General features: G+C 41.5%; 1 protein-coding gene across 8 annotated transcripts in view; it reads left to right on the top strand.

The window, feature by feature from the left end:
- The window catches only part of LOC102399180 (adenylate cyclase type 10), a 39,475-nt gene that overhangs the window by 14,855 nt on the left and 10,613 nt on the right, over window positions 1-14,007 (top strand). For all 8 annotated transcript variants that reach the window (XM_025270379.3, XM_025270385.3, XM_025270373.3 and 5 more), the window contains 9 exons: window positions 558-711; window positions 872-1,061; window positions 2,248-2,334; window positions 4,069-4,340; window positions 4,896-5,032; window positions 5,921-6,046; window positions 8,236-8,502; window positions 9,590-9,919; window positions 13,683-13,746. In XM_025270379.3, the coding sequence (XP_025126164.3) occupies window positions 558-711; window positions 872-1,061; window positions 2,248-2,334; window positions 4,069-4,340; window positions 4,896-5,032; window positions 5,921-6,046; window positions 8,236-8,502; window positions 9,590-9,919; window positions 13,683-13,746 (1,627 nt within the window). The remainder of the gene's footprint in view (window positions 1-557; window positions 712-871; window positions 1,062-2,247; window positions 2,335-4,068; window positions 4,341-4,895; window positions 5,033-5,920; window positions 6,047-8,235; window positions 8,503-9,589; window positions 9,920-13,682; window positions 13,747-14,007) is intronic.

Genomic DNA, 14,007 nt, shown 5'->3' with positions numbered 1-14,007 from the left:
AGGCGGACTTGCCATTTCTTTTCCACGCTGGATGTTTACATTTCAAGTTCCAACATTTAGTAAGAATCTTTGTAAGGATTCTCATCTTTAGAGAAATCTTTAGAGGGAAATTCTTCATCCTGAGATAGTGACGATAGCACCAAAACTGCTCCACCCATACTGTGTATTCCCTGCCTTTATATCTGTTTTATCCGTATCCACTAGACCATTATTTTCACGTAGCAGTGACAGAGTCTGAACACTCATAGTTATAATGGAAATTATTTTTTACAAAAAGCTGAGAAGATATAGTAGCTCCCATGTCCATATGGTGCCTCGTTGTCCTCAATATTACTACTTAGGCTCTGGAGCAAGCCTGTAAGCCCAACACACATTTATATATAGTCCAGAGTTGATTTTCTGGAAAAAAAGATCTGAAGGTTTATCAAGTAATGGAATTCTGTCAAGGATTCTGGGGCAAAAAGCCATTCTGAAAATTACCTTCACAAATTAATTCAGATAAATAAGTATCTGCTAAGAAGTACAGGTATGTTATGTGCTCCTTGTCTCTTTAACAGACCGGGAGAAAGAACTGGAAGCTTTCCGAATGGCACAGCAGGAATGTTTGCACCAGAAGAAGGGACAGGCAGTTCTATATGAAGGTGGAAAAGGCTGTGGGAAAAGTCAGCTCTTGGCTGAAATAAACTTCCTGGCCCAGAAGGAAGGGCACAGGTAAAGAGACTTGATTTCTGAGTTAGCGTGCATTTCTCTTGGGGCTCCTTTCCCTCGCTGGTGAGACTCTTGTATCGTTAGATTCGGCGTCCTTGGGCTGCTGGAGTGAGGCCTCTCTGTGCGTCAGGGGACTCCCAGTGACCATAGTAACGTTCACCAGGGTGCTGCCGTTGAAGCTGAAGAAAGCGGATTCCAAGCAGTGCTTCTACGCCATCCAGACCCTCATGGCCGTCTTCTTTGAGATTGATACCTGCCCAGCCCATTACCGGCAAGAGCGCCTCCACAAACAGCTCGGTGGAATAGTGGAGGAGCCACTTCACTGCCTTTTTAATGACCTCTTCTTTGTGAAGGTAACGAAGGTGATAGCTGTGTGAACTGGATTACTGATATTACTGATATTTTTGGTGGATAATTGGACCCAGGATCGTCTTCTAATCTAAAACCCTTTAGCCATATGTACATATATGTACATATATCCTAAGGACACAGGGTTAGCAATGGCAGGATTGAGATTTGAAAAGTCTTTGACACCAGAACCCAGACTTTTTCCTTTTTGAGGAGAATGGATTCTAGGACCAATTCTGAAACTTGCTAGTTGTATGTCTTGGCAGAAGTCAGTTAGCCTTTCTGAGCCTCAATTTTTTTCACCTGCAAAATGACAGTTGTAGTACTTTATGTGGTTTTTGTATGAATTTTGGAGGATGTAGGGTACACTGTAAATGTGAAAGTGCTAAAAAGGTGATACTGACCAGTCGAGGATACCCAGCAGTTGTATCCATGTGTTCTTGAGTTGGTTGCAGCATCTTGTTCTTTAGCCTTCCCTTTCCATTCCTGCGTCATGGAGTGCGTCACTTGAACCAGCATCTGAATCTCAAAAGCTTCCAGTGATCTAGGGTTTATATAGTACCCAATAGCAAGTAGGCTAAGAATTCCCTGGTCCACAATTCCATTTATTCATCCTCCATCACTTCTCCTAATCTACCCAGCATGAAGGGCATTGTATCTAATGAAAAATAGAGAAAACAAAAGTCTTTCCAGTCCCTCAGCATACTGCTGTCTTAAGACAGGCCTTACCTGAAGTCGTCAAGAAGCAGTCTCACTTGGGCTCTCAGGTCCATGGTAGCTCATGTGCTTCAGCCTAGCACAGTGTTGGAGATGTCCATTGCGATTCTTTCTCACAAGTCTCATGCTACATTCATTTTGGTATATTTAGAATAACCAGGGTACTAGAATTGTCCAGAGTGGCATTGCTAAGTCTGACCTGTCGCTTTATTCCTCAGTCTTGATCCTTTAAGGGTTTGCCAAAGTTCAGCATGAAAAGGAGATGTCTCTCTCCAACCACCAGTGAACTTTCAGTCTCACCCTCTGAACTATATATTGATTGATGTTTGATTGGTGTTTGTAACCCTATGCCCACTCCTGTAGAAATCCATTCTCACTCAAAATAGAATCATTTTCTCTTTGCTTTTGAGAACCTGTATATTTTTATTAGATTGTCATTTTGAATGATAATATATGGTTAATTTTCCCGGTCAGTTTCCCTTATCCTTCAAAGTTTCCCGCATGGATGACCTGGCCAGACAAGAGAAGATTAAAGCATGTTTTTTTGAAGTGCTTGAGAAGGTGGGTATTTTTGCTACATACTATTAATTCTTAATAGGTGGAACTGACTTATGCTCATTTTAATCTATCCACATATTACCTGGACTTAGACATTTCTTGGCCTACATATTTATTGATATCTTCATTGGTATATTTATTTTAACCTTGAATCCATCCTACAGCACAGCATACAAGAAAAGTTGTTTGCTCTTTCCTGATCCTGTTTCTTAATGAAATTTTAGTAACTTAAAACAGTGATTTCTAGATGCAGGTGGATAGCTATTTTACCTCCTACTTATCAAAAATACAGATACTCAGTCCCCAGTTTAGGATTCCAGAGTCAAGGATCTGTATAAGAAGAAACTGATGTATCCATTCTGGAAAGCTACGTTGAAGTAACCAATCAAATTTTTAATAAAATTCATCGTCTATACCCAGCAGTTCTACTTCTGGATATAAATCCCAGGTAGCTGGTTCATTGCAGTGTTTTGTTTGTGAAGGTTAGGGAGGTGTTGGCATGAATTTATAGATGAACACTTGGGGTATATATAGTGCCGATATTAGAAGTAAGGCAGAAAGTGAAAACATAGCAACACAGAGTGATCTAAAAATAATCCTGAATATTTTATCTTTTCTTATGGCTGTGTATATATACATATACATATTTATACACCACATATTCTTTATCCATCGGCCAGCACTTCAGTTGTTTCTGCATCTTGGCTATTGTAAGTAATGCTGCAGTGAACATAGGGATGCGTGTATCTTTCCAAATTAGTGTTTTTATATTCTTCAGATGAATATCCAGAAGTGGAATGGCTGAATAAAAAAGATAAAATCTTGCCATTTCTGACAACATGGGTGGAACTTGAGGGCACCATACTAAGTGAAATAAATCAGATGGAGAAAGACAAATACCATATAACTTCATTCATGTTGAATATTAATAAATGAGCAAAAGCAAACACAGAGATACAGAGAACTGAGTACTGGTTACCAGAGGGTAGGAGGTCAACTATATGGTGATGGGATGGTAAGCACAGTGTAGCATGTACAGAAGTTAAAATATAATATTGTACACATAAAACGTATAATGTTATAAACCAATTTTTGAAATCCTGAGTAAAAAGAGAAATAATGAAACCTGTAATACAGTACCATTTACATAAAAACACTTTACTTGACAAAACAGTAATGCACATTATATAGGAATGCAATACAAGCAGAAGGTGGTATGATAATTATACTAGCGTGATTACCTGTGGCAGTGGGGAATGGAATGTGGGCGGAGAATGTGGATAAAAGAGAATACTTTTTTAAAAGTCTACATGAGTAGAACATGATAATTGGTGGTTTTAGCTAGCACTCCCAGGTAATTCTGATGTGCAGCCTGGCTTGGAAGTTACTGTATAAAAAATACTATGAAGTCCCACACAGTTTGAAGCTTTTGCCAAAATGAAATATTTGAAAGCTTCAGGTTTGATTTGGAGAACATTTTGATGTTTGTTTCATATTTCAATTAGAGTATTTTCATGTTCAAAGAAACTCAGTACATTTCTTTAGGAATTAGATATACAGGCTCTATTTTATATTTATAAAGTAAAATATTACCTGGGCTTAGTTTACATTTTACTCTGAAAATACCAGCCTGTACTGACATTTAAGGTGTTGATGGGAAATTCATGGCAGATTTGAAAATCAGATGACTTCATTTCTAATCAGAGGTTGTCATTGTTTCTCTACTGTTATTTCCAGGCAGTAAGGGAAACACCACTGATTTTCCTCATTGACGAGGCCCAGTATATGGATGCAGCATCCTGGGAATTTTTAGGAACATTGCTCTCCGGTGTGCCCATCATCACGGTGATGACGTTGACCCCTACCTCCACCCTGTGTGGCCAGGCCCGGCACTTCCTGCAGAGCCCTCCAGCTGTCCTGGTGCCCATTTCAAAGTTGGCAGCGACCTCACTGTTGAGAATGGCATGTTGGGAACTGGGGGTGGTGAGCATCCCCCAAGAGCTGCAGACGTGAGTGGCTAGGACTAGCTGGGCACTTGATTAAGGGCGGAGCCAGTGCCATAATATAAGACAAGGCTCAGGTCTCACACCAGAGTTGGGAGAGAGAAGGGCATTAGAAACCATGATGAAGCCCAAAAGTGGATTTAAGAGCATACAGTCTCCTAGTAACCCAGTAAAAGGGTTACCTCCCTGAACCATTCACCCAGGTTTTCACAGGACAGTTAGGACTTGGATGGCTTGCTTAATTTTTCCATTATGTGTGGCCAGGCCAATTTCTTCCAGACCCTTCAGCAAGGGGATATTAATTCCTTTTCAACAAAATAGCTAAGCAAGCAAAGTATTTCAAGCAAAATAGTTAAGAGAGAAAAGTTACTGCCCAAATACATTACAAAACCAGTCAGAAACGTCTTTTTACATTTCTGTGCTGCTGCTTCCCTCTGTTAGTGTATATCATCAGGGACTGACTTTAACAAAAGAAGTATTCCTCATTATGAAATACCATTATGCTTGGCTCACTTCAAGTGGGCCTCTTTAGTCAGCAATCCCCTGCTTACCTCTCTGCAGCTACCTTCTCCGCAGGTGCTTTGGAAACCCCCTTTACTGTGAGGTCTTATGCCAGGATCTTCTCTCTAAAAACGTATTGTGCTTTCATGACCTCCAAAAGGAGGAGGTGGAGAACAGCAAGTGGGAGACCCTCTCAGGTAAGCTGAGCTTCCCAAGATTCTACCCTGGTCCTGCTGCTGGAGTTCATTTCTGAACATGGCATCACCTGGCCCTTATAGGGCATATGCCTATTCCCTGCTGACATTATAAACTGGATTAGGCCTTCCTGGCTAAGTGAACCATACAAATAATATGCAGCTATGTTTACCGTCTGGTGGCTGAGACCGTAAAGAATCTGCCTGCAATGCAGGAGACGTGGGTTCCATCCCTGAGTCAGGAAGATCCCCTGGAGAAGGGAAGGGCTACCCACTGCAGTGTTCTTGCCTGGAGAATTCCATGGACAGGGAAGCCTGGCGGGCTGCAGTCCATGGGGTCGCAAAGAGTCAGATACAACTGAGCAACTAACACTTCTTTTACTTTTCATGTTGAAAACACTGAATACCTGCCTCAGATAAAGTAATTGAGTCAATCTACTTTAGTTCTTTTTTTGAGCAGAAGTGGGGATTTAAAAATAGGATTTATAAACATCAAAGAGGATTGATAAATATGAGAGTCTAGTAGAGAATTGCACATTAGTGATGAGAAGGATGACTTGAGGGTTTGAATGGAGAATGGGAGAAGGGAAAAAGAAAGAGGTATAAATCCAGAAAGGCATCCTCAAGCTGTAATGCAGTAGCAGAGAGGGATGTTGGGAGGTAAACAGGAAGCGTAAGAATGTTAGGTATTGTGTATTACAGAAAATGTTGTTAGTTTCTAAGAGAAAATGAGAAAGCAGGCAGGATGGGTGGGGTAAACCACTTTAAAGGTGTGTACTTCATTCACCCAAACCTTTCAGTGTCTTGAGTACATTCTTATAATCTTGTGTCTTTAAAACTACAGCAACTGAGCATGGCATTTTCCTCAATCATAGTCTTCTTTCCCTACAGCCAATGCCATGAAATCCACAATGTACAGTACTTCTCCTGCCAGCTCTGGAGACCAGGAACTTTATGTCTGCACAGTCAAGGATGATGTGAACTTGGAGACAGTGCTTCTTCCACCGTTATTAAAAGGCAGGTCCCTTGAAGACCTCATGTGAATCAATTACGGATGTCATTGCACTTAGTAATTTGGTGGGTGATTGAGTATAGAACCCTCATTATCACACTAGCTTCATTTCTTCAAAAAGGAAACCTGCCTTTCAGAAACAAATTCTGGCATTGCCCAAAGAGTTGTTAAAGACTTGTAATGCTACTTGAGTTATGTTTTACATAACTGAGCCCACTGTTCTCTTTGAGGCTGACTTGGAAAAGTTTTCTAGTTATTTAATAAAAATTATGACCTGAGCTTCCCTTTGTGCATATTTCTGTGCTGGAGGAGACAGTAATCAAAGGAGAAAATGTTGCTGAGGTTTAAGAAAATCCATGGTGCTAGTGAATAGACAGTGTTAGGGACCTAGCAGGAGTTTAACAAAAAGAGTGCAAAGTATAAGGTTATAATGACTGATGAGATGAAGAATAAAGCCCTCAGAATTGGGTAGGCATAATCAGGCAGGGAGTGCTCTTTTTATACATGAAGGTTTTAATGTTCTATTCAAATGTATAGTGGCCAGGGTACTTTATTAACCCCTTTTCAGGAATATTATGATTAAGCATACCTTCAAGTCAACTATGGTCTTACTGAGAATATAGACATGTATGTGAAACAGCAATACAGAATGCCTTGGTAATTAAGAGCCAGGGCTCTGGCATCAGAAAAACCTGGGTACCATTGGTTCCCCCACTTACTGGGTGTGAAATGTTAGATAAACTTATCTAAGCCTTAGTCTTCTCATCAGTCAAGTGAGGATAATAATAGTCCCAACCTCATGGGGTTGGTTGAAAATTAAATGAAATAAATCATGGTATATAATAAACAGTCAGAGAAATTAGCTGTCACACGCTGTTCACTCTGGTGGTTTTAGGTTCGTCTGGACAGTTCATGTTCCTCCAACTGTGAAGGGCCACACTTAGCTTTGGCTTCACTAACTGAGAAGCACAAGGTCAGGAAACACAGCGCTCTAGGAGAGCATAGCCAGTGGTTTCCTTCAGTGGGGATCCTCACAACAGTTCCTACTGCTATCCTCTGGAACCTCAGGGAATAACTTAGATATGATGGAATGAGACTATGATGGATGGGTCCTTAGCTGCCCCATTTCCCAACAAGAAACTGGTATCTCTTAGAATAGTCCTGTAGGCATAGCTTCTAGGCACTGTGACCTATTACAGGAATCACTACACCCGAGGAACCAGCACAAAGCTTACCACCAGGTAGCTGTAGCTTATTCACAGTTTTCCTAGGCCAAATTCAGTTTCCAGTCAAGGATCACTCTTTACATAAGCAGTGTTACCTGGCAACTCAGCTGACATTCTAATTTTATGGGGATCCTAGGCAATGGCTAGAAAGTTAACCCAAGGTCAGTATTGTCCACAGGGAAGGAAAAAGGATTTGTTAACTCATAAGCTAAAATGAATAGTTCAGTCAGCAAGTCTAAATGAAAAGTCAAAACTGCATTATAAAAAGCCATATAAGTTATAAAAATATTTAAGAAGGGGGCTGACATTATATTTGTACTTTAGGTGTACAGTTCTACCACTAGTTGATGTGTTATTGGGATAAGAAGAAGAGAAGAGAAGACTGGTGATGTTCAAAATGGTAGTATAGTGATCCAGGTGAAAATGAATACTTAGACTAGAATTGTTTGGACGGAAATACACTCAAGAACTTTCAGAAAAAGAATGAGTGGGTGGCCAGTTGGTTGTGAGAGAGAAGAAAAAGTTTAGAATTATTCCAAGATTTGGAGTTTGTTAATATAATTGGTTCAATAACAACTACTTTAATATATGGATCAGAATTTGGAGAGATTTACTAAAATGCTTGGAGTTTTGAGCTCTTTACACTAATTGGAGTTCTGGGACCAGGAAGCCCAGCTTTCATGTTTAGTTGAGAAAGTAAAAACAAAACGGGTCTACCAGCAAAAGGTTTTGGTGACCGCAAGAAATAGCTTCAGTGTCGTGGTGAAAACCCGATTGTTGGATAAATAATGAATGAGGAACGGGGACAAAAGAAGACATGGAGATAAGGTTCTTTCAAGAGATTTAGCTGAGTGGTGAGAACAGGTGAAAGAAAAAGCAAGCCTTTTTTTTTTTAATGAGCAGATTATTAACATGGTGTATTCTTTGTTGGTAGAAAACTCATTCATTGCTAATTTCTTTTTCTTCAGAAATAGCAGTGAACCAAATAGATCAACTGAGCCCAGAGGAACAGTCACTGGTTAAATGTGCTGCAGTCATTGGTCACTCCTTCCACATAGATCTGCTGCAGCACCTCCTGCCTGGCTGGAGTAAGGATAAGCTACTTGAGGTACTGAAGGATCTTGTGGATATGCACGTGCTCCGCTGGTGCCATAAGGGCCAAGAGCTTCCTGCTGAGCCAGTATTCATGCCTTCCTCTGTCGAGACTGAGCATACCAAAGAGAAGACAAAGTCAGGTGAGCTGGTGCCTTGTTCTCAGGCCCAAATAGAGAGCTTTGGGCGAAGTGTGTTTGTTCAAAAAGAACATCAATATTATGTGTCATGGGCCCCAGTCTCTTAAAGCTTATGTCTAAAGAATTGGGGAAATTGTTGTTTTAATCATGGAAGAGCCATGTTTATAGTGAATGAATAGCTTTTATTTTTCAAAATTGTCTTAATTTCAAGAATTCCAGCTCCATGTTAAACCCCATGCATTAAGTATTTGTACCTTGATTTTTGGTTTAGAAAATATTGCTGTAGTCTTTTATTGGCTTCCTGGGATAAATAAGAAGAAAAGTGGGTAAATTATTTCTGATTTTAGAAATTCACAAGGGAGTTAAGCATGATATTGAAACAGATATGAACAAAGCAAGATATGCATTAAATAGCTGCAGTCTCATATTCTCCACATGAAAGAATAAAATTGTGACATAGGCTACCCAAAGCACTGCTGCTGCTGCTAAGTCGCTTCAGTCGTGTCTGACTCTGTGCAACCCCATAGACGGCAGCCAACCAGGCTCCCCCGTCCCTGGGATTCTCCAGGCAAGAACACTGGAGTGGGTTGCCATTTCCTTTTCCAATGCATGAAAGTGAAAAGTGAAAATGAAGTTGCTCAGTCATGTCCGACCCTTAGCCACCCCATGGACTGCAGCCCACCAGGCTCCTCTGTCCATGGGATTTTCCAGGCAAGGGTACTGGAGTGGGGTGCCATTGTCTTCTCTGTACCCAAAGCACATATAATCCACAAATAGTTTCTCTTTGACTTTGAGTTGAGTCATATTTGAGCAGAGCCTTTCTGGTTACTTGATGTTTATAATAATTTATATTAATAGTAAAAAAGCTCAATTTAGGAGGAATAACTAAGAAATCTGTTTCCTGATCATTTCTTCCCTGTTGTACTTTATCCTAAATATGGTCAATATCACTGGTATACAATTCTTTATACAAAGGAAGCAATAATACCAAACAAGAATTATCAATAAAATTTTCTTATGAACTAGTAGCATGTGCTTGGGAGTTTACTACCTTAAGGGAGGCTCTCATTTAGCATTTCCTATGTTTCAGATGCTGACTCTCCTCTAAAGCTACAAGAGGAACTATCCCTACCCCAGATGGAGGTGCTTGAATTTGGAGTGCCTCTTTTGCGGGAAGGGGCTTGGGAGTTGTGGCCCAAGGCACAGCAAACAGCCCTACACCTTGAATGTGCCTGCTTTCTTCGAGATCTGGCCTGCCGCTGTGGGAGCTGTCATGGGGGAGACTTTGTCCCCTTCCACCGCTTCGCCATCTGTTCCACTAAGAGCTCCAGCAGGACCTCCCGATTCTGTAGCTACAAAGACACTGGCTCGATACTAACGCAAGTGATGACAGACAGATTGCAGCTGCCTTCTCCCCAGGGTAAATCAGGGAGCGAAAGCAGCTATGTGGGCATCACTTCTCTTTATTCATGTACTTGGAACTCTTCATTCAAAAGATGAATCAGATTAAGAGAGAAAAATAGGTGGAGAGTCATTTATCAGTGAAGTACCAGAAATTAAAAAAAAAAAGTGTGATCTCAGAGTTAAAAGGAACTTTAGAGGTCATACTTGTTTTGGTTGGCAATATTGGGCAAGCTGTGGGTGTGTGCTCAGTTGCTCGATCGTGTCCGACCCTCTTGCGAACCCAGGGACTCCTGCTAAGCTTCTCTGTCCATGGGATTCTCCAGGCAAGAACACTGGAGTGGATTGCCATTTCCTCTGCCAGGGGATCTTCCTGACCCAAAGATCAAAGTCTCCTATGTCTCCTTGCATTGGCAGGAAGATTCTTTATCACTGAGCCACTTGGGGAAGCCCCTTGGGCAAGTTACTTAACCTCAATTAACTGAAGAAAATAACAGTATACATTTCATAGGGTAGTTGTGAGGATTAAGTGAGTTAAAATATATAATGTGCTTTGAATAGTACCAGGCATATGGTTAGTGCTCAATACATTTAATTATTGTTTTTATTATTATAAATTTTCAGTTCAGTACACGTATACAGAGTCCTTATGTGTATCAGATGTTTCAAGTAGGTGTTAAAAATACGAAGTGAAATTATCAGGTTTTCTGAGGGGTGGTGGTGGTTCGGTTCAGTTCAGTTCAGTCGCTCAGTTGTGTCTGACTCTTCGCGACCCCATGAATCGCACCACGCCAGGCCTCCCTGTCCATCACCAACTCCCAGAGTTCACTCAGACTCACGTCCATCGAGTCAGTGATGCCATCCAGCCATCTCATCCTCCGTCGTCCCCTTCTCCTCCTGCCCCCAATCCCTCCCAGCATCAGAGTCTTTTCCAATAAGTCAACTCTTTGCATGAGGTGGTCAGAGTACTGGAGTTTCAGCTTCAGCATCATTCCCTCCAAAGAAATCCCAGGGCTGATCTCCTTTAGAATGGACTGGTTGGATCTCCTTGCAGTCCAAGGGACTCTCAAGAGTCTTCTCCAACACCACAGTTCAAAAGCATCAATTCTTCGGCTCTCAGCTTTCTTCACAGTCCAACTCTCACATCCATACATGACCACAGGAAAAACCATAGCCTTGACTAGATGGACCTTTGTTGGCAAAAGTAATGTCTCTGCTTTTCACTATGCTGTGTAGGTTGGTCATAACTTTTCTTCCGAAGAGTAAGTGTCTTTTAATTTCATGGCTGCAGTCACCATCTGCAGTGATTTTGGAGCCCCAAAAAAATAAAGCCTGACACTGTTTCCACTGTTTCCCCATCTATTTCCCATGAAGTGATGGGACCAGATGCCATGATCTTCGTTTTCTGAATGTTGAGCTTTAAGCCAAGTTTTTCACTCTCCTCTTTCACTTTCATCAAGAGGCTTTTGAGTTCCTCTTCACTTTCTGCCATAAGGGTGGTGTCATCTGCATATCTGAGGTTATTGATATTTCTCCCAGCAATCTTGATTCCAGCTTGTGCTTCTCCCAGCCCAGCGTTTCTCATGATGTACTCTGCATAGAAGTTAAATAAGCAGGGTGACAATATACAGCCTTGACGTACTCCTTTTCCTATTTGAAACCAGTCTGTTGTTCCATGTCCAGTTCTAACTGTTGCTTCCTGACCTGCGTATAGGTTTCTCAAGAGGCAGGTCAGGTGGTCTGGTATTCCCATCTCTTTCAGAATTTTCCACAGTTTCTTGTGATCCACACAGTCAAAGGCTTTGGCATAGTCACAGGCGTATAAATAGAGAATTCCAGTGTGGCCTGGTAAAGGTGATAAAATGGACTACCTAGGGGTTTGGATACCTAGAGAAATGGCTATTAGCCCAGCCTGAGAAATGAATAAGGTTTTTCCTTGAAGGGGATAATTCCAGAAGTGAGATCTGAGGGTTATGTAGGAGTTAGCTACTTAAAGAAGTTTTAGTGGATAGATGTTCCTCGAAACCTATAGCCCTCTACCACAACCCAGATAAGAGTTCACGCTTGGAGTTCTCTGGTGGTCCGGTGGTTAGGACTCTGACACTTCACTGCAGAGGGCCAGCAATTCACCCTCTTTGTTTTAACGCTTTCAGTTAGCTTGCCTTGTAGGACAGCTCATTTCACTCTCAGTACTGTCAGAAAACTTCTCTCACCCAGGTGAACTGTACCTTCCTGCAAATTTTTCACTCATTTTTCAGCTTTGTGCCTTCTTTCATATTTGAAGACAGCTGTCAAGACCCAGGAGTATCTTCTTTTTCTCTACTTTAATAAAGGAGAAGTTGGTGTTGGTGTTGGTGGGGGAAAGGGATATGGCGAATTGATGGTGGTAAAAGACTGAAATGAAGATTTTGATCTATGATCTTAATACCTCCTTTGGCTGTAACATTCTTATGACTCTGTGAGGGTGGACCAGTGACGGAGAAATTGGTCTCTGGCTGATGAGGTCTATGGTAATTTGCACTTTTGTACTTGCTGAGGGGAAGAGGAAAGAAAACAGGGAATGTCCTGATTGGTATTATGGAAAAATCACACTATCATTCATAATTGCTTTTCAGCCTTTTGTTTTTGAGAGGTCAGTATTGACCTTTAGATGAGGCAGCTTGGTCAGTCTAGGCGTGAGCAAGGCTCACGACCTTTCCAGTACAGCCAAACTCCTACAGAGGCTTCCCAGACCCTGGGTCTCTGTGCACAGACATGCAGAACAAAGCATGCTACTCTCTCAGGCTGCAGTCCGATGGCGCCTGAGAACTATGCACCACAGCAGTGCTGCCAAATCCCAGCTTCCTTAGGCCTACTTACCTTATGTGACATCATTAAATGATCAGCGAACCAGTCCTTTTACTTGCCACAAACCCTCCCTGTAATCGTTCCCTTAGACTCCTTTTCAATCCCACCACCTGTGCTCCTGAGCCCAAATAGGTAACATCAACACAGCATTTTCAAGTCTTTGCTTTTTGATCAGAAGACAGCTGCAGAGGAAGAGGCAAATCTGGAGGATAGAGGTTATTTAGGATCAACCAGGTCACCCCACTCCAGTACTCTTGCCTGGAAAATCCCATGGACAGAGGAGCCTGGTGGGCTGCAATCCATGGGATTGCTAAGAGTCAGACACAACTTCACTTTCACACATTGGAGAAGGAAATGGCAACCCACTCCAGTGTTCTTGCTTGGAGAATACCAGGGATGGGGGAGCCTGGTGGGCTGCTGTCTATAGGGTCGCACAGAGTTGGACACAACTGAAGCGACTTAGCAGCAGCAGCAGCAGGATCAACCAGGTAAAGCTGAAAACCTCTTCTGGCTATTGTGACCCTGGTGGGATGTGACATCTTGTGCCCTCATGTTTTCCTTCACTAGGTCACTTCTTCTGTGGTTCTCTCCCATCTAGTTATAAATCTGATCCAGATATGTTCATAGATTTCTACTATCAGAATTAGTCATCAAACCAGAGGGACATTCTTTATTCATTTCTTTGGCAAACAGAATTAGGAATTGGTTTGGGAGGTTTGAGAATGAAAGGAATTACTATTTAAATCACAAGTAATTGCGTTTAAGGAAAAAAGAATTAGTACCCTAATCTTGCATGTAAGGTTACTATTAAACCTAAATTTACCATTTTTATAATGGGGAAAGCAATTTTCATGAAAGGTAGTCAGGAATTTTTAAATGTTCTCAGTTAATACAAACACAGACGATTAAGGACAGTCATCTTTTTCTCCCTACAGACACTTTTCAGTTCCAGACAGAATCATCCAGAAGTCAGGAGGCCTTCACAAGGGAATACTGCAGGTAGGTGGAGATGCTGAGAGTGGACGTGGAGGGGGCCAGAAAGTAAGACACAGCTGATCATTAAACTAGGACACTCACCTTACCTACAGACAAGGAAGGCATCTGACCACCCAGGAATAGTGACTTCTGTTCTCAGCCCAAAATGCATGTTAACAGTAAATCGGAAAGGCTTTGTTTGATTGTTTATAGGGAAATTATTTCTTAGTGATTAAGAAAAACTTTATTTAATATCTCTCAAATGTATTATATACATAACAGATT

The sequence above is a fragment of the Bubalus bubalis genome, chromosome 2 (genome assembly GCF_019923935.1).
Source record: "Bubalus bubalis isolate 160015118507 breed Murrah chromosome 2, NDDB_SH_1, whole genome shotgun sequence".
Lineage (NCBI taxonomy): Eukaryota > Metazoa > Chordata > Mammalia > Artiodactyla > Bovidae > Bubalus > Bubalus bubalis.
This window is presented reverse-complemented; position numbering and strand designations above follow the sequence as displayed.